This window comes from Macrosteles quadrilineatus, unplaced genomic scaffold, assembly GCF_028750875.1.
Source record: "Macrosteles quadrilineatus isolate MER2022 unplaced genomic scaffold, UCM_ALF_1.0 Scaffold_7__1_contigs__length_78375512, whole genome shotgun sequence".
Taxonomy (NCBI): domain Eukaryota; kingdom Metazoa; phylum Arthropoda; class Insecta; order Hemiptera; family Cicadellidae; genus Macrosteles; species Macrosteles quadrilineatus.
This window is the reverse complement of record NW_026542600.1, coordinates 74,804,151-74,823,164: the sequence shown is the minus strand read 5'-3', so window position 1 is coordinate 74,823,164 and position 19,014 is coordinate 74,804,151. Positions and strand designations below refer to the sequence as shown.

Genomic DNA, 19,014 nt, shown 5'->3' with positions numbered 1-19,014 from the left:
CAGGTGACGTCACCTCATTAATTCGCGCTTTATTGATTTAAATTAAAATTTAGGAACATAAATTTATTAAAATATTGAAAATAAAACATACGGAATTGAAAACCGAAACAATATAAATTAAAAATCTATATATGTACATTTTAAGTGGAGCCAATATTGTCATAGTCCAGTAACCATTACCAATCTTTCGTAAATACAAAAATACCTTTAGCTGCTTCCAAAAAAAAACAGCTGTTACAACACCACTTGCGACGTTGCCACTTCGAAGGCCGCAGCCTGGAGTTAATGGCGGCCGTGGTTTAGTTAGTTGACTGTGTCGTCAACGTGTCACCATTGATTTACATAATGGTGCCACCCACCGATAACATCATTGTAGGGCTAAAACATCGATGTTAATAGATTTTTAAGTCTTTGTCTGCTCTTTGCTACCTGCAATGTCTTAGCTAAATTAACCTATTTTACTCTACTAGCATTGATTAAACATTCTCACTTGCGTTGGTTAGTCTATGCTGCTAGCTGGACATTCTAATTTGGCAATTTCTCTTTCACATGTGCAAGACTAAATACGTATTGTTATTAACTGTTATGTGAAATTTATTACACTGTTATAAATTTTAGTTGCAGCACTCCCTGCTCTTCATCATAATAATTAACGCCAATACGTATTTATAGTCGCTCATCAGTTGCGAGACTCGTAATTTCCATCCAAGGAAATTTTTAAGAAAACTAAAAAAGGTCTGATTTAATTAAGAATTTAAGCATAACATTTATTTCTATTCCTCGTTTTTATTTATATTTTCATAAATCTGGTACTTAGAATCCCAATCATTTGACATAGGAGGTTTATTTACAAATTAATAAAATATGTTGGACATAATGATAATGAGCTTTGAAACTGAAAATGGGACTTAACGGGTTTTGAAACATTTGCCTATTTGCCTTGTTATGTGAATAGAGATCTTGTTATGTGCTGTAGAACTTCAATTTTGGATGTAACCATTGACTATATATACCTACCTGTAGGTATATATAGTCAATGATGTAACTTAACTTCCAGTCTTGTCCATAGTGGTTTGTGAGGAGGGTCTTCAAATCATTCAGTTTCTCGCCCTTCAACAGGCCACCTTTTTTAACTTTTTCTGGTGAAGTTTGACACATGATTTGCTTTTTTTACAAATAGAATAAGAAATGGTACCTCTTGTCGGGACCGCAAAATTTGTGAGATATTTTGTTCTCAGTAAACTGAATTCGTTGTAGTTATCTAAATTTTCACTAGAATGCAGGACAATTCATTTTTTGGACTTAAGTCTGTGTATAAAGTAAATATTGGAAATGGGACCTCTTGACGTTATGATTAAAATAACATGGAGCGACAAGAGGTCCCTTTTCTTACACCGTGCAGAGGCTAACAAAACAAAATGATGTATTTCGACCTTTTACATCTTCAGTTCGATATTTTAACCGTTGCTGTCCTGTTCTAAGTTAAATGAGGTATAACAGTCGATAAAACCCCAAATTTCGATATTTTTGACCTTAATTACCTATATAGGCCGTACTGAAAATTTTGCATCGCCGACAAGAGGTCCCTTTTCGCTTTCCACATCACATTTTACATTTTTTACTTAATTTACAAATTTAGTTATTGATAACATCAACATCGATATTTTAATACTCGGCCAAAAAATACTTTTTGTTTGTCGAAAACAACGGTAACCTACCATCGATTTAAAAACATCGATGTTTCGAGAGCATTAACTATCGAGTATCGATGCTCATCCCTTTCTTCTTCTTCTACTTACTTTACCGGTATTGTGATTTTGAGAATCTGCTGGATGATTCGTTAATCGTTCTACTAGGAAGTAGGAAGGACTTAAGGTTGGAATTGGAAGTACGAGAACTAATTCAATCATTCAATAATTTTAAGAAAAGACCACGACTAGGAGTCATAGGTATGTAACTTGAAATAAAAACTAGGTTATCCTATCCTAAGCCTCAGTCACACTAGGCCTAGGCTGTTAAGCATCCACTACTAATCGAATCGATAGTTTCAATCAATATTAGCGTAGCCCAGTTAAGAAACTGTAGGCTACCCCCACTTAGCACGTTGACGAGCTCAGAGCGATTCTTAGGGTGTAAAATTTCGAAATCCACGCATTCTGAAACATGGGATTATCAATCGTTGAGATAGGGACGCCACTTAGGTGGGGAGAGTATTTCATCCGGATTTGTTGGACTGCATCTTTTTTCAGAAATGTTCCTTTGGGCAAGACCGGAAGTTAAGGGAAGGACTAGAGACCAGACAGTTGCAATTATCTCCGTGTGAATAAGCTTACACGGCAAAACCTGAATTAATTTTTTTAGAAACTGGTTTGTGTGACCTAAGTTAGATGTCATTATCTTGGGTAGGCCTAGCCTATCTGTTATCGCCCTCATGGCTTTGGGCATCTGGCATCTGTCAGACTTTGAAAACCTGTTGTGCCTCATGCTTTAAGGCTATAACTTAGTTTTGTGTCAAATATTTGATAAGTTAGCCTATATCTACAATGTGATATCGTGTAATTTTTAGATGTCTACTTACAGTATTTTTCACGCTGAATCCAAAAATCAGTTTTTTTGTCGGAGAGATTCATAAGTGGCCGTAAAACGAAGGTTAAAATTACGAATCTAAGGTTCATTGAGCTATACTGATGGTAATATGGCGTGGTCTGGACGGGTCCGACTGTGGACTGAGTGAGGAGGAGAGCAAACAGCTTTTTATACTCGACTTAATGCGGAATGAAATAAATTCGTTTTGAAACCAAATAATCAGCTCTTATTTAGGCATATTGTAACTCTGATTTTACTCTCATGGCGTCGTGTGTGGTTTTGTCTGTTTAGTATCGAAAGTAAACAACTGACAAATGTTTCCACTCCATAAACCTTCCACCCCTTTTAGTGTTAGTCGCCACCAGAACTTGGACTCGTCCAAACCACAAATAGGTGAATAACCCAACAAAACTGAAGCTTAATATTAGTTATTTAACTGTACGGCCACTTAGGAATCTCTCTGACAAAAACTTATTGCATTTTTGGATTCAGCGTGAAGAATACTGTAAGTAGACATCTAAAAATTACACGATATCGCATTGTAGATATATCAAATAATTGCCAGTTATGTCTTGATTATGGGTGACTTCAACTGTAACTTAAACTGGATCGTTAAGATTGATGGCAGTTGAGAAACATGTTGTATCTTGCAATATGACAGTAGGCTTACTCCCTCTAAGTTACTCCCATGACTTTAGGCCTACATAGCCCTACTCCCACTGGACTCAACACATAACACCGCCGAGGCCAAAACCTTATTAGACCTCATTATTGTTAGTGGCTCTGAAATTTAAATAATTCTCAATAGGCAACTTCCAGTCCCTTCTATTTCACATCATGACCTTAATTAGCCTAGGTACTATAGGCACCCTTGTCAGAAATCAAACAAAAGGTAAGTATTCACTTTCCCCAACTGTCCTAAAATGTTCTATAAGACGTCTTTAAACTGTTCTTAGACACCAAGACTACAACTTTCTTAAATGACTTTTTTGTCGCCGAAACTTCCTGTAGACACCACACCTAGATTACTAGACACCACCCCTGAAAAACTCGCTTGATCATCGTGACAGGACAGTTTCCTACACTAGACACCTCACCAAGATTACAAGACACCACACCCAGATTACTAGACACCATTACCTAGATTAACCTAACCTAACCGTAATCTGGGCGAGGTGTCTAGTAATCTGGGTGTGATGTCTAGTAATCTAGGTATAGTGACTAGTAAATTGGGATTGGTGTCTAGTAATCTAGGTAGGTATAGTGTCTAGTAAATTGGGCTTGGTGTCTAGTAAAGTGGGCTTGGTGTCTAGTAATCTATGTATGGTGTCTAGTAATCTGGGGGTGTAATAATGTGTAGTAATCTACAGGAAGCCTCGGCGACAAAAAAGTCATTTGCGAAAGTTGTAACTTAGTGTTGGTCCCTAGGAACAGTTTAAAAACTTCTTATAGGACGTATTAAGTTTGTTGGGGAAAGTGAATGGTAACCAAATTGTTAACCAATGTTCATTCAGCACCATGGGATTCGAGACACGCTCTGGAGTCGGTCAGTGATCCACGGAAAATTCTTAAGATTGCACAATTTTGAACCTCAATGAATATATGCCCTGATTGTGACCCGTAGAGTAAGCAAAAATATCCAGTCCTTTTGGTTTCTAATGAGATCCTTGGATTAGTTGCTTATCGCGACTCTAAAACTCTAGCCAAGTCAAACAGCTACTTCGTAATGCCAAACTTTGCTACATTAGTAGCTTTTTTCTGATAAAAACTTTATCATCATCACCCCTTTGGTGCAATGCAAAAAGGCTTGGCATTGGCAAGCAGTAAAACTCAATTCCAGTATAGGGCCTATACCCAATACACGATGATGATGTCTTCACGGCCACTGGAGAAAGGTAGTCAGAATTTTTGCCGCGATCGTGGGAGACGATAACCTATAATTTCATTTCATTTCATTTCATATAACTTTATTCATTAAAGTACAATACATAGATACAGGAATGGCGTCAAGAGTAATTTAACAAATCTAACTTAACTAAAATACTCATAACTATCAAGCATGGCGTAACAACATACCATCCATATGAACATTCTTTCAGCTCAAATAAAGTAAAACAAGCAGTGCAATATAAAAGTTTAAACATGAAAATATCAAAATTAAAATAATAGATAAAATTATTTTAAAACCAAAAGTTTCAACTTATGAAATAAAGCAATATAACTTATGGAACTAAAACTCTTCAAAGGAGTACATAGCCTTGTTGATAAGAAACTTTTTCAATTTTGATTTAAATTTATTTTTTGAGGTTTCCAATTTGATTTCTTTAGGAAGTTTATTATAAAATTTTGAACCGGCATACTTAGGTGTTTTCGTGAAAAGTTGCAGAGTATGAGAGCTAGTGGCCAGATTCTCTCGATTTCTAGTAAAGTAATTGTGGTAGTCTCCAATAAGTTGTAATTCATCAAATCTGTCTTTTACTGATAATACTGTTTCATAGAAATACATTCCATAAACAGTCATAATATTTTCAGTTTTGAAATGTTCTTTGACTGAAGTTCTACGTAATAATAGACTACAACGTATTACCCAATGTTAAATATCCAACTAATTGTTGTAATCTCATGGTTACATTGACAACTGTAACTGCGTTTGTTTACCTCAAAAGTCAGTTGAGTGACCCTATTATTTTTTGTCTCATTCTTAATGGTTTATCTATTGTTCAGCATCCCAAGGGTTCCGATAATTTATTCAAGAGATAAGAGGTGTCCTACTCTATAAATGGCTAAAACTGAAACTAATGGTAGTACAAAGACAGATGATGGCTTAATTTGTTGGACAAATTCAATAAAATGTCAATCAAAGTTGTGCAAAATTCCATTCAAGAGATATTATTAGAATTTACAAAACAATCACTGTATCAGTTTATCAATTTTCCCGACTATTCAAAGTTTGATAAATCCTCAATTCGGATTCAATTAAATCATTCGGTCGTGCATCCGAATTGACGATTTCAGCTTCCGAGTTCCGCTACGTGATCAGGGTCTACCTAATTGCAACCAAATTTGTAGGTTATGTTTTTACTTCAACTTTTATTTTGATGAGATAAAAACTGTTATAGGGCCTAATAGTTTTCGGAATAGTACTAATTAAATACGGTACCCATCCGAAATGACGAGCAATTAAGGTACTGTAAGAACCTTGCCACTATTTTCCTTTTTTTCCCACAGTTGAATGATTAAATGTCGTCAAACAAGCAACGTAAGCAACATGAACTTCTACTGAACCAGACTGCCACCATACGTATCTCCAACAGTAATTGGCAGGACATTTTTTGGGAGTCTTGACTTCTCACTCTTGTACGGCAGTAAATGTGAGAAACAGCGAAACTTTGCAAGATAAAAGTTGTTAATATCTTTTAACGACTAAATTCATTTGTTTAATGGCGTTATTATGCTTAAATCTAAACATGTTTAACAATTAAAATCTTTTAGAAAGGAAAAATACATTGTTTTTAAGACACATTGCTACAGGCCTAAGGTCTAAGACAGTGACCGAATTGATGTTTTGGGTACAACAACTTATGTTAAGTATAAAAACAAGGGTAGTAAGGGTAGATAAAAAACATTGGTGGTACAACAATAGGCCTACTTTTAAATTTTTATCATACCTTTGGGACTTAAATTTTATCTGTTTGTGAAAATGACCCATAAACCTTTGTTTCATTTCTGGAATCTCTGTTCTTCCTGCAGGACAGGTCATTTGATGATATATACTGGATCATACTGGATGCACAGTAAGTAGCCTATGCATTTATACATCTATCATTAGAGTATTTAGTGTGCTTACTTTCACAGGGTGTCCACTAACCTGAAAAAAACCCAGGAATTATGCGTGATTTTTTGAACCAGGGAAAAACCGGGGGCTGTGTGTAAATTTTGGTATTTTGGCTTGACCGAAAATTTCAGGAAGGCACATTTCTAGTTATAAAAAAGTATATTTTTTTTCTGTTACTGAGGAAGATATTCAGGATTTTGCAGTGATCTCGGAAGAGGATTATGGTCTACGACAGTCTTAGATGGTAACAATATTACCTCGATTTTGGCCAGACCCAAAATTTCAGGAAGACACACCTCTAGTTGTACATAAATTTATGGCGCAGACAAGTATAAGTCTTGAAAAACTGCTTCAGTAGGCCTAAGAAAACCATTTTCTATCACAAATTTTGTTTCAAAGTATTACATTTATGTTAATTTTGGAAAATACATAAGTTTTAATTGTACAGTATTAATTATTGGTATTTACCGGTTTACAGTTAATCATAAGTAACTATCGGCATATATAACGCGAAAATCGTAACTTTCGGCATTTAAAAACTACTTCAGAAGGCCTAGCTCAGTAGCACAAGATTCTGCAAAATCTTTAACTCATTAATGTTAATTTTTAACCTTAGTTACAGTGTTTGTCAAGTGAATATTAAGAGTTAATTTGCCTTAAGGGCTAATAAACGTAAGTGGGTTTTTAATTATTTATCAATATCTGTTATTTTAATTTGTTTTTACAACTTTTATTGGGCTTTTCTTATAAGTAGCCTATATTAGTCGCCGGGAATTTTGTACTTTTTAGCTGGGAAAACCGGGGGAAATGTGTGAACTTTGTTTATGAGTCTGCTGACAACCCTGAAGCAAACAATAATAAATAAGGAGAAGAGCGGATCAATTCTTAAATTTGGACAATAAATACAGTTTTATAAGAAACAGGACAACCGCAATAGGTTACTCAAAAATTAAAAAAAAACTTTACATGGGCAGTGAAACAGTAACCAATCATGCTTTAACGCTGAACTGCACTATTAGGCCCTACATTACTGGCTAGTGGCAACAAATTGGGGACGAAACACATAATATACAAGTACTCGCTACTTGCATATACAAAACTTCTTTAATGGTAACTCTAATTTACTAATTTAATGTTCTCTCGACATTCCAGGCTTTTCCTAAAACCGGCCTCCTGGCTGGCTGTTTAAGTTGAATTATTGAGGTTTCACTGAATTTCCTTTACTGCATTTACCCCTTTTCTAAAACTCTGTTTTTTTCTTCTAGGTGCTTCTTGTGACTTGGTGGCGCGTGTGTTCATCAAAAGATAACATTTCTACACTTTCGAGAAGATAACGGTGCACCATTTAGTCTGTATGAATAGTATAGTTTTTACTTATTTTGTAATCAAGTGATTAATCCTTTGATTTTACAAAAATGTCAGACCACCGTAGTTCTCCTCCTAGAAAAAAGCTACATTATTCACCGTGCCCTGAAAGAAAACTTGATAGCTCTAATGGAGAAGGGAACTCTGAGTATCGAAAAAGTAATAATTTGTCGGACGGTAGCTTTCCAGACCTACATCCACATTCAAGACGTAGCTCTGAAAAGACCTTTCAGCGGTCTGGTTCATCTCCCTCACCTCGCCCATCTTCCTCGTCTCGGAGATCTGCTTCTGTTCCCAAGAGTGCAATAAGAGACAAAATTGAAGAAATTTGTGATAAAGAAAAATCAAAAGAATTATCCAAGCCTAGTAGTGAAGAAGGTTATTCCTACACCTCAGACGAAAACAACGACTCAGAAAGTCACAAAAGTTTTGAAAAACACTGTTCTAATTCTTCAGATGGTACTACAGGTTGTGATTATAAAAATACCGATGGAAACTTGAATGAAAATCGGGAACTTGATTTGTCTGATGAAAATGTAATTGAAATGTTCCCAAATCTTCAAGAGTTTGATATCCTTGATGATCTTGAAGAAAGTGAGCAGGAAGATGAGGCATGCCCTCAATCACACTCTGAATCGAGTGATTATGAAACAGTAGAAGAAGATGAAGGACCAACAATAGACGATGTGGATGCCATGCTTGAAGAAGGATTACCCGAAAAGTTCAAAGATACTGGAAGGAAAGAACCCAAAGTCAGATTGAAACGCAAAGTTCAATTAGAGGAAATTGCTCACAACCATTTTGATTTACTTCCTGAAGGCTGGATCAAAATAGTGCACAGCAGTGGCATGCCAGTGTACTTGGAACAAAAGACAAGAGTGTGCACCATGACTCGACCATATTATTTAGGACCTGGAAGTACACGTAATCATAAAATACCTCTCAGTGCCATTCCCTGCCTGCAGTACAGAAGAGCATTGGAAGAAGAAAAGAAAATAAAAGAAGAGAAAGAAGCACACCTCAAAGTAGAGGAAGAGAACAAACAGAAAGAGGAGAAAGGAGACAAAGAAAACAACATAGAGCAAACTCAAAATAAGCCTCAAGAAATTCAATTATTCACGGCTAAAATAGAAACCTCTGAAGAAAACGAAGCCAAGCAGTCCCTCGAGGCTTTGGATCTCCGTGAATATTGCAAAAATCTTTTTATTTTCAAAACTACTACTACGATGCCTTTTAAATCATGGGCTGACAGAAGAAAGTATGCAAGGATGACAAAAGATTTAAAGAAAAGACAAAGGCCTACCCTACCAGGTGGTACTAAATTATTAAAGTTTCCAACACAAAATATGGATGGTACCAATTCTAGGTCTAAAGGGGAATGGATTATAAATCCTAATGGGAAGAGTTATGTTTGCATTCTACACGAATACGTTCAGCACGCATTGAAGAAACATCCTAAATACCAATTCAAAGAACTGCAAAATCCTGCCACACCCTATTCTGCTACAGTTTTCATTGACGACATGCAGTACAGCGTTGGAGTGGGTGCGAGTAAGAAACAAGCTAAAGTGGAAGCAGCCAAAGCAGCATTAGAAGTTCTCATTCCTGAAATGAAGGATAAGATAGAACGCGATGGACAGTTTGGAATGCGATCAGGAATTGCTCAGAGATCCCAGAGCAACGACGTATCTATATTCGATGAAATAAGAGTTGAGGATCCGAGAGTGGCTGAGTTTTGTGCCAAGACTACAGAACCTCCTCCCTATGCTATTCTTCTCACATGTCTGTCACGAAACTTGGGTTTGGGTGAGGTCAAAAGTCACTATGAAATGAACTCGAAGAAACATAAAGAAGATGAATACACGATGACAGTGGGGGAACATAAAGCAACAGTTGTGTGCAAAAATAAACGAGATGGTAAACAACGTGCAGCACAAGCTATCTTGCAACTTTTGCATCCAAACATCAAGCACTGGGGCTCTCTCCTCAGAATGTATGGGAACAAGTCCATCAAAAGTGTAAAAGAAAAGAAACAAGAGGAGCAAGAGATCACAAGACTTCAAAGCAAAGCTTCACTTAATCAACCAAACTTTGCCATTCTTGAAAAACTTCGTTCAGAAATGTTGAAACTAAAAGAAAAGAAAGATGCTATGAAAGCAAAAGGAAAATTTACCCCGCCTGAAAATGTCGTACTCCCATCACTTTCATCGGCAGATCTGAATAAAATCAACATCTCATCATCAACATCTACTGATCGTTAAAAAGTAGTGAGGAACAATGTGTTATCAAGGACTTGTCACCATTACAGAACTCCATTACCAATACCAACATGTAGTGCTTTAGGTTTATTTATCTATGACTTGACTCCTCAGATAAAATTATGGCCATGTTCTTAAAGTTGACAGATTTTGTTAAACAAAATATGTGACATTTTCATTTAGGTATTCATTGACATTTTATTACGTTATTTTGTTAATCGCTATAATTACATTGTTAATTACGTTATTTGTTAATCAGAAAATCAGAAAGTAATTTATTACAATGTTTATCCACATTACACATACACAGGGGGGCTGAAAAATAACTTACACCCCCCCCCCCTTATCTTTTCAACCATTTGATATATTTGAAATCTGTTTGCGGCAAACTTATTAGGTATGAGGGATTACAAAAATTATAGGCCTATTCGATTTTGAAAATTTTGCCCGTGGGGGTAGGGGGTAGCTCAAAATTTTCAAATAACAAGTATATTCGAGTTTGGTATCATTTTACAGGTCTTGACAAAACATAACAATTACCATAAATAAAATAGAAATTGGACCATTAATAACAAAATGGCAGTTCAAAACTACTTTTAATAACCACTGTCTTGATCATTTTTAGCTGCCATTTTGTTACTAATGGTCCGATTTCTATTTTCTTTATGTTAATTGTTATGTTTCGTCAAGACCTGTAAAATGATACCAAACTCGACTATACTTGCTATTAGAAAATTTCGAGCTACCCCCTACCACGGCTACCCCTAAAGGCAAAATTTTCAAAACTGACCAGAATTATTGTAGCCTCTCATATGTAAGAAGGTTGTCGAAAACTGATTTAAAATTTCTCAAATGGTTGAAAAGTTAAGGGGGGGGGGGGTGTAAGTTACTTTTCAGCCACCCTGTATAAGTAGGTGTTTATCTGGTAGTTTTAAATGGTGTCTTGGGATTTAAAAGTAATATTTATATCCGGTGTTACAGATGTGGTCAAAGTTTTTGCTCAATATTCATAACAATTTGACTGCACCATTAACAATTTTCGACCTAAAAATTGGTTTGCTTTAAGTTTACCAGTGGGGGGGGGGGGGAGTTATTCTATATTTAGAATTAGAAACATTTTTTTTATTTTAAAACTCTTGCAGTTTTAGAGACAAACCCCCAAAATTCATTCTAAATCTAGTTTTAAATAGTAGTTATATTAGATTTAATGATCTTATAATATAGTTCTGTTTATAATTAATTGTTATAGTTAGTTTAAGCAAATTTAATTGTTAAAGTTAATCTTATTATCCATAATCCTAGTTTTCTTAATAGTGGTCTGCAGCAGATAGACCCAAGAGACTAATAAATAATTCCATTTATTTTTTTATAGGAATTTTATCTGTGACCTTTTTATTTGATTTGTAATGAAATTATGAAAGTATTATACATTTTGCTAGTATAAGTAATAAAATTCAAGTGTTTTCAAGAAAGTATGGATCTTATTTTACCCAACAACACAGGGGCTATTCTTTAAAACTTGCCAACTTATTTAAAAACTAACATATATGAAATCTTATAAAATAACTTTGTAAATACATATAATGAAAATAAAGTTTTGTATAGTTGTATTTTGATGACCATAAAACATTAAATTTGTCCAATGCTTGTGAAAGCACATATAATTCTAATTTGTTTGACTAATAATATTGTACAAGTTTATACAAAATAACAATGCCTTGTTTTTTATGCTTATGGGTGTTTGCAATACAGTTATTGATGTCAACTTGGGTAGTGGTACAGTAGCTTATATCATACTTGTGGTTAATTTAACCCACATTTAAGAATTTCTTCATAATTTCGTGCCTCAATGTCTGTTGTATTATTGGTTTTTAATTTTAATATTGTGTTAAAATGAAAGACATATTTCTCAATGTGGTTTTTTTTAAATAATGAACTGATAGAATCAGAATGACTATTCTCAAATGAGCTATTTTTTTAATTTAACCTAAATTAACATAACGTAAAGTCTGATTTCACAGTAATAGTCTGAGTAACAAATTGAAATACATTGCAGAGTGTTTTATTTACTAAAATATTTGCAAGACATCTATTTTACAATAAAACAATGCCAATAAACTGATTTTTGACCAATGACAGGGTTCTGGTTTTTTAAAATGGAAACTTAAGTATATATTTAGATTATTTAATATATATAGTATAAATTTACCAATAGCTTAGCGATCATGGAGCGAGCGGAAGGGTCTGGAGGGTTAACTTATTGGAGAACTTTTCTATTATTACAATATTGGATATGAAAATAAAATTACATTTTTTTAAACCGGTTCCACCCCATATTGATCACTGGATATCATCAACAGCACCGATCCACCTTGAGTGAAGTAGGCACAGCAAAGCCCTTGAGTCAAGGCCGCTGTTGGTTAGTTGCGTCCCAGACTGAAAAAAGTTTTGTACGAGTTGCGGCCCAAGTATAAACAGGTTGATTGCGGCCAAGGATATGGTTGGTTTAATGGTACATCAAATAATCGTACATGATCTAATTGTGTTAGTTCGGTTTGCACTCCACGTTGTTATAGGTTTGTCATTGTCCATAAGTTTATAGTGCTGGCAAAAATTTAAAACTGTTTTCAGAAAATTAAGAGAAGCACATTCACTAGCAACACATTTCAGTGCCAAAGAGTATGTTTTCTACGTTTTGTCAGGCAGCAAGAAAAAAATGGTACAAACGTTTCATTTACCTTGAAACTTAAATCCCTCATAAACAACGAGCGGTTTTGACTTCTCACTAATAATAAACTCCATAAGAATAGATTTAGAACATTGACCAAGCACAGCAGTGGAGGAACTGATAGACATATACATTCCTGTATTTTGTATACCTGTTTATACTTGGGCCGCAACTCATACGTTGGTCGGGCCGCAACTCACCTGTCTCTCTTGGATGGATTAGTGTCCCGGCCGCAACTCACCTTTAGCCGTCAAGGCTCCTTGGCGAGAGTGTACTTTGTCTCCTCATTTTCAAACCTCGGGGTTTCGTCATATAGATAATTTGTGTATGAGAATGTACATCGCTGACCTATAATGTTCATCATTGAGTGATCAGTTTATCTATAAAATGTGTTTCCCAGTTCTTTCAATAGTTATTGGGCAAAAGTTGTAAAAGAGAATTCTTATCTTTGTGACATTGTCTCTGATGTTGGAGTTTGGAAATCTAGATTTGACCATGGGCGCCCGCAGTATTTAGAACAGGGGGGTGCAATGGATAACAAACATTAGGGGGATCCAGGTGCCCTCCCCTAGAAAATTTTTGAAAATATGGTGTTTTATTACAAATAATTACATTTTTTTGTAACTGATTGAAGCTATGACCATTATGTGATGTTCTTTTATAAATTTCCAATTAAAATATTAATTATAGGGCATTCCAGTTACACAATTTTACCCCTAATTTTTGGACTTAACGAATGTGTTTAAATTATAAATTATTTCATTAATTTAACGAAACAAAATTAGCAGCTCAAATTTAACCTGTATCCTAATTCCAAGAATGAAGGCCTACCATTTTATGCATGCAATAGATAGACAAACTGAGTACATACAATTTAAGGGGTGAGTTATCAATAGAAAATTAAGTTTTTCTCAAATTGTACTCCAATTTACATAACAAATAAACAAAAAGTAGTTACTAAGGACACAGAAAAAAAACAAAACAGTTTATACATGATTTTCAAGCCCAAATGTTATGTTCCAAGGAGTAGAATACTGTAACCATATTAATTTGACAAAATCACACTCATAATAATTAGACTAGATTCAATGATTTATGCAAGCCACTAAAAGGTGTATCCTCAGAATTTCACTAAGTGCAATTTAAAACTTGGCAAATGACACTTTTACAAACATTGTTAATGATGTACGACAAATTATTCCACTGAAACATCAGGAGTTGGTATGTTAGTTAGCTGATCAATTAAGCTCATTTCAACCTTCAAGCAGATATTTGCTTTTGGGAGAAAATTGTTTGAGTTGATTGTTTTTGGCATACTTGTGGTTAGTGGACTTCTATTAAAAAATTAAAAGGGATGATGCAATTTAATAAAAGATCTATATTCTGAATTTATTACAGTTTTTATGAAACAGCATACTTATTGTAATTAGTAGGTATTGCACTTGCTGCTTGTATTGACTTACAATCAAGTTTTCACTGGACTAAGGACAAATATAATGAATGTTTTAAATAGCTGTAAAATTAAATGTAGGCAAAATAAATGCATATGCTTAAAATATTGTGAGAAAACTATTGACTCATTATTATTTATTTAGAAATTTGATAAAAGGCTTTACCACGAAATCCTATTAATGACTAGCACAGGAATAATATGTGGCTGGGTAGCAGAGTGGTTATAGTGCTTGCCTCGCCCAACAATCAAAAGGTCGCCGTTTCTATCCTGAGAAAAGCCAATAGCTTTTTGATGGTTCGAAACTGTGTTACATCCCGTGACCTCCGAATTTCAGAGTGACCCTTATAATCCTTGGTTCCTATACCTGCGATAAGACTTTCCGCGAGGGCGAAGCCCCGCCTCCCTTACACCACACCCCACCACCACCTCTTCTTAACCACTGCCTGATACCATTGTCATACACCCCTTCATTCATAAGTTAAGCATTTTAGAAGTGTATAGTCAATTCCTTATCCCAATATACTGACTGAAGAGGACAAAGTCCTGAAACAGCCTCAGGCCAGTAGGGTTTCAGCCCACTGCACTGAAACATCACGAAGAAGAACAAAATATTGGTATCTATAGTATAAAAGAGGATGTTGGTTTTTTTGTATATTTGATTAGCAGTGATAAACTCAGACACCGCTATACCGATGGCACCGTAACTTGATACATATACATGAAGACTTTCATTGAGTAGGCTTATATATACCATCATTTTCGTGATAACTTTCAGGGCTTAGCCCTGGAACCATGTTAAAGGTACCCATGTCAGTGATTTTGAAAGAATTTTAGTTATATTTAATGACTGTCCCAGCGCCTTATTGATTGTCCTCGTGATAGCAGAAATTAATGGAGAACTGTTGACGTTGAAGTGAAATGAAGACTCTTGCATTTATCCCCTGCAATTTCGTGTAGGTCTTAATGTATTCCTAAAAACCATTATCACTGAACGTTTCTTAGGACTTTGCAGGTCAACACCCCTCATAATATTCGAGCGTCACCCTCTTTTATGTCGTTGGTGATAGGACATGGGACATATATATTTGAACAATAAAACAATATATAAACAATAATATTATAGATATTTTGTTTATAAAGTATATTATATTATTATCATTCACCCGTGGCTTCGCTTGAATTAAATTACAGCTTGGTCTTTTAAATTCCGCTTCAAGCAATGCATAAAATCTGGAATTCTATTTCGTCGTTAATTGTTTAATGGTAGCTAAATTAATTTTGTTCTTTTTTGTAAGCAAAATTGGTTCCAAATATTCATAGCTTCACAATTGCACCGATTTTGGGTTTTTATTCCTAACAATATTTATACAGGGTGAATAAAAAGTCAAGACCCCCCCCCCTCTAATATTTTTCCAAGTAAATATACAGAGATATCTTTTTGGGGGTCGTGCAATCTTAGCAGGAAGTTTCATTTTATGATTTTGAAATTTTTGAGTGTCCCCCCAAAAGGGAGGATTTGGGGGGGAACTCAAATATTTTAAATGTAAACCCCCTTCAAGTGACACCTCATTTTGAAGTGTGTACAAAAACTTAAAGAATTGTGAAAACTAGAGGTTGCTATCTCTTCTCTATCCAAGATGGTAGCCTATATTATCATTACAAACCAATTTTACCATCGATTTTCCACAACATTTGACAGGCTACCATTTTGGATAGAGAAGAGATAGCAACCTCTAGTTTTTACCATTGTTTAAGTTTTTGTAAACACTTCAAAATGAAGTGTCACTTGAAGGGGATTTACATTCAAAATATTTGAGTTGCCCCCCAAATCCTCCCTTTTGGGGGGACACTCAAAAATTTCAAAATCATAAAATGAAACTTCCTGCTAAGATTGCACGACCACCAAAAGAATATCTCTGTATATTAACTTGGAAAAATATTAGAGGGGGGGTCTTGACTTTTTATTCTCCCTGTATGAGAACTACCATAAATTTCTTATGACGAAAATTTGCAAAACCCAGTAAGAGCACTAGGACAAGTAGTTTACAACAGCTAAACTGACACTACTAGACCGATTGATATAAATTCTCTACCAACCTATAAGTAAAAGAATTGCCACAGTCATGTAGCAAATCCACACATAAAGATTGGTAGTATTTCCTAGTTTAAACAAGTCAATCACCATAAACAGTGAATATTCTGAAAATATTTTACTGTACAGCCCTGCCTCTCCTTACCCGTTTTGTACTAATCTGGTAGTCAGTAGACAGTTTTGGTATTGAAAAATTACGAGTCCCGATAAAATTCTATTTTATGTTCGGTCTCTTCTCCTGACCCACCAATAATGCTCCTGCGACCCACCAGTGGGTCCCGACCTGTAGTTTGAGACCCGCTAACTTAGAGCAAATAAAGTCAAGAATAAAAGTGTGTTTAAATTGTATTGACATTGTAAAACAATTATAAAATACAAGGTATTTCATGATGTGGCCATAAAAAAGTGGAATTCATGTTTTTTTATGTCATGAGATAATAAGTAGTTGAAGTTCTCCATTTAAAGTTCTCTCTAAATCTAATAGTTATCTGAGGTAATGGTGGTAGCTGTTAATCCTGTATACAGGGCCTGATTAAGAGTCTAGTTGCCAGTAGGCTGACGTTTATCGCGCCCCCTCCTCCCTTCCACTACCCCTCCACTCTGCTACCACTTTCAAAATTTCAAAGAACGAATACTAATACTGAATTCAAAATTAAAAATGGCCAAAGGCATTATACTAATATTCATTTTATTTAAAAACAAAAGAAAACTGACTTGTAGTTTTCTCAACGTTCATGGGTACTTTGGGCTTTATATATGGATATAATGATTATGAAAATCTGCCGAACGCACCCTTCCCCACCTCCTTCCCTATCTGCGTGAATCCTTTTTTGGAATAAAACATTTTTTACGCCCCCGGTCCCAACTTTAAGTCTTAGCTGTCTGGCGCCCCCCTAAAACACTTGGTTGACTGGCGCCCTAGGCTCTAGCCTAATGGGTAATCAGGCCCTGCCTGTATACTGTATTTAGTTGTACATTTTATTAAGTCAGTAAGGTAGCTTTCAAATCTAAAATACTGTTAAAATAAAGAATAACAATTTAAACTTACATTGGCCAATCACGTGTGTTAATATATAATGCAGTTCCAACAGTCTGTTCCATAATTAATTAGTTGTTGAAGTTTTTAAAATACAATGTTTTGAAACCTAAAATAATGGTTCCGATTTATTATACTGTAATACTTGGTAAACTTGGAATTACATTTGTGTTTACTCCATCCAAGCATTTTTACAGTTTTTTGTTATTGTTATTTAAATGTTTTACATTGTTAGCCATTCTTTAAAATATCCCTCATTTCAGTCCATTTATATCATATTATTTTACAAGTAAATAAAATAAAACAACTAAGTTATTTACATATTTCATCAACCATCAGAGCCATTTACATATAAAAAATCATAATCTGTAATAAATACTAACAATAATATATTTACAATATCCATCTAAGTACACAATAACTTATAAGACAAAATAGGATATAAATGAGGGATATTTTAAAGAATCGCTAACAATGTAAAACATTTAAATAACAATAACAATAAACAATTCTTCGGCCTCAACTGTTAACGATTGCAAAATTCGCCGCTAGAGGTATCTGCTGCTAATGTCACCTGATTCAGGACTGGACTGGAGTGTATTTTTCTTGCTTCAGTCCAGTCCGGTTGTCTGTGATTCTCGCTCGCAGCTTCTGTTTCAGTTTCAAACAAAAACAAAACTTTCATTTCAGTTTAGTTCAAAGCCGTCCACCGCCGCACTAACACCTACGAAATGATACTCCAAACCGCTAACCTATTTTGGTCGTAAACGAAAGTGTTCTCCAGCTTATTCCAACCGGTTTAACGTATAATTATTATATCCACACGCGTATTTATAAGATAACCTAAATGGAATATGAGTGAATAATAAAAATATACCCTCAAAAGTATTTTATTGTTAAGTGCCAGTGCGCTTTTAAAGTGAAATGCGTTTATTAACTCCACCAAATTGAAGTGACAGTATCCGGATTTTCTTCGAAATTATCAAGGTAATAGATTCTCTTATCTTACCTGGTTGGACAGATACAGTAACGGATTAAACAAGATTGAGTAGAGTAGATTTAGTCTATAAAAATAAGTGTAGAGTAAATTAATTACATAGTAAATTATAATTTTAAAGTGATGATTGATAAAATGTTTACCAATCGTACCAATGTGAATATACTGTAATTTTGTAAATGGTTCTAAGCTTCACGATTCATAGTTTCTGAACGGATTGTAGATTACTGTATCTTCATTATTGAACATTAGTTGCTTGTTCGTTTGCCAATTACAGTATTTTAATTCCAAGTGCCTATCAGTTTCTATAACACACTACATTAAAAAAATAATATACTGCACTCAGACTTATAGAAAATGTAGAATTCATAATGGTAAGCATTTTATTGTGTATTGTGCGATTCGGATATAAATTAAAATTACTTAACATTTTCTTCATATTGTCACCTTAGTTTAACTTATTAATATTTACCAAGGTCTGATTTCAGAAAACATGATCGTTGATATTTTAAATTCAACGCGCTAATTCATTCAACAAAGACAGTCCCTCTGAAATGAACCATATTAGCTTATCCTATTATAATATTATAGGCTAAAGTACAACAAACTTGGAGAGAGTTTCTTGACGATATAGTTGTCCATAAAATATTGTTTTCAATCCGTC

The 19,014-nt window shown here is 34.7% G+C and overlaps 2 protein-coding genes across 2 annotated transcripts in view; both read left to right on the top strand.

The window, feature by feature from the left end:
* The first annotated feature begins 1,869 nt into the window (after positions 1-1,869).
* LOC128998643 (microprocessor complex subunit DGCR8-like) lies at positions 1,870-10,456 on the top strand. Its single transcript, XM_054424867.1, has 3 exons — positions 1,870-1,949; positions 6,337-6,380; positions 7,687-10,456. Exon 3 carries the CDS (start codon positions 7,837-7,839, stop codon positions 10,045-10,047), a length of 2,211 nt encoding a protein of 736 aa, XP_054280842.1. The 5' UTR covers positions 1,870-1,949; positions 6,337-6,380; positions 7,687-7,836; the 3' UTR covers positions 10,048-10,456.
* A 7,606-nt stretch (positions 10,457-18,062) lies between these two features.
* Positions 18,063-19,014, top strand: part of LOC128997785 (endoglucanase E-4-like) — a 40,590-nt gene continuing 39,638 nt past the window's right edge. Inside the window, exon 1 of the mRNA XM_054423473.1 lies at positions 18,063-18,340. The gene's annotated coding sequence lies outside the window, so the exon portion shown is untranslated. The remainder of the gene's footprint in view (positions 18,341-19,014) is intronic.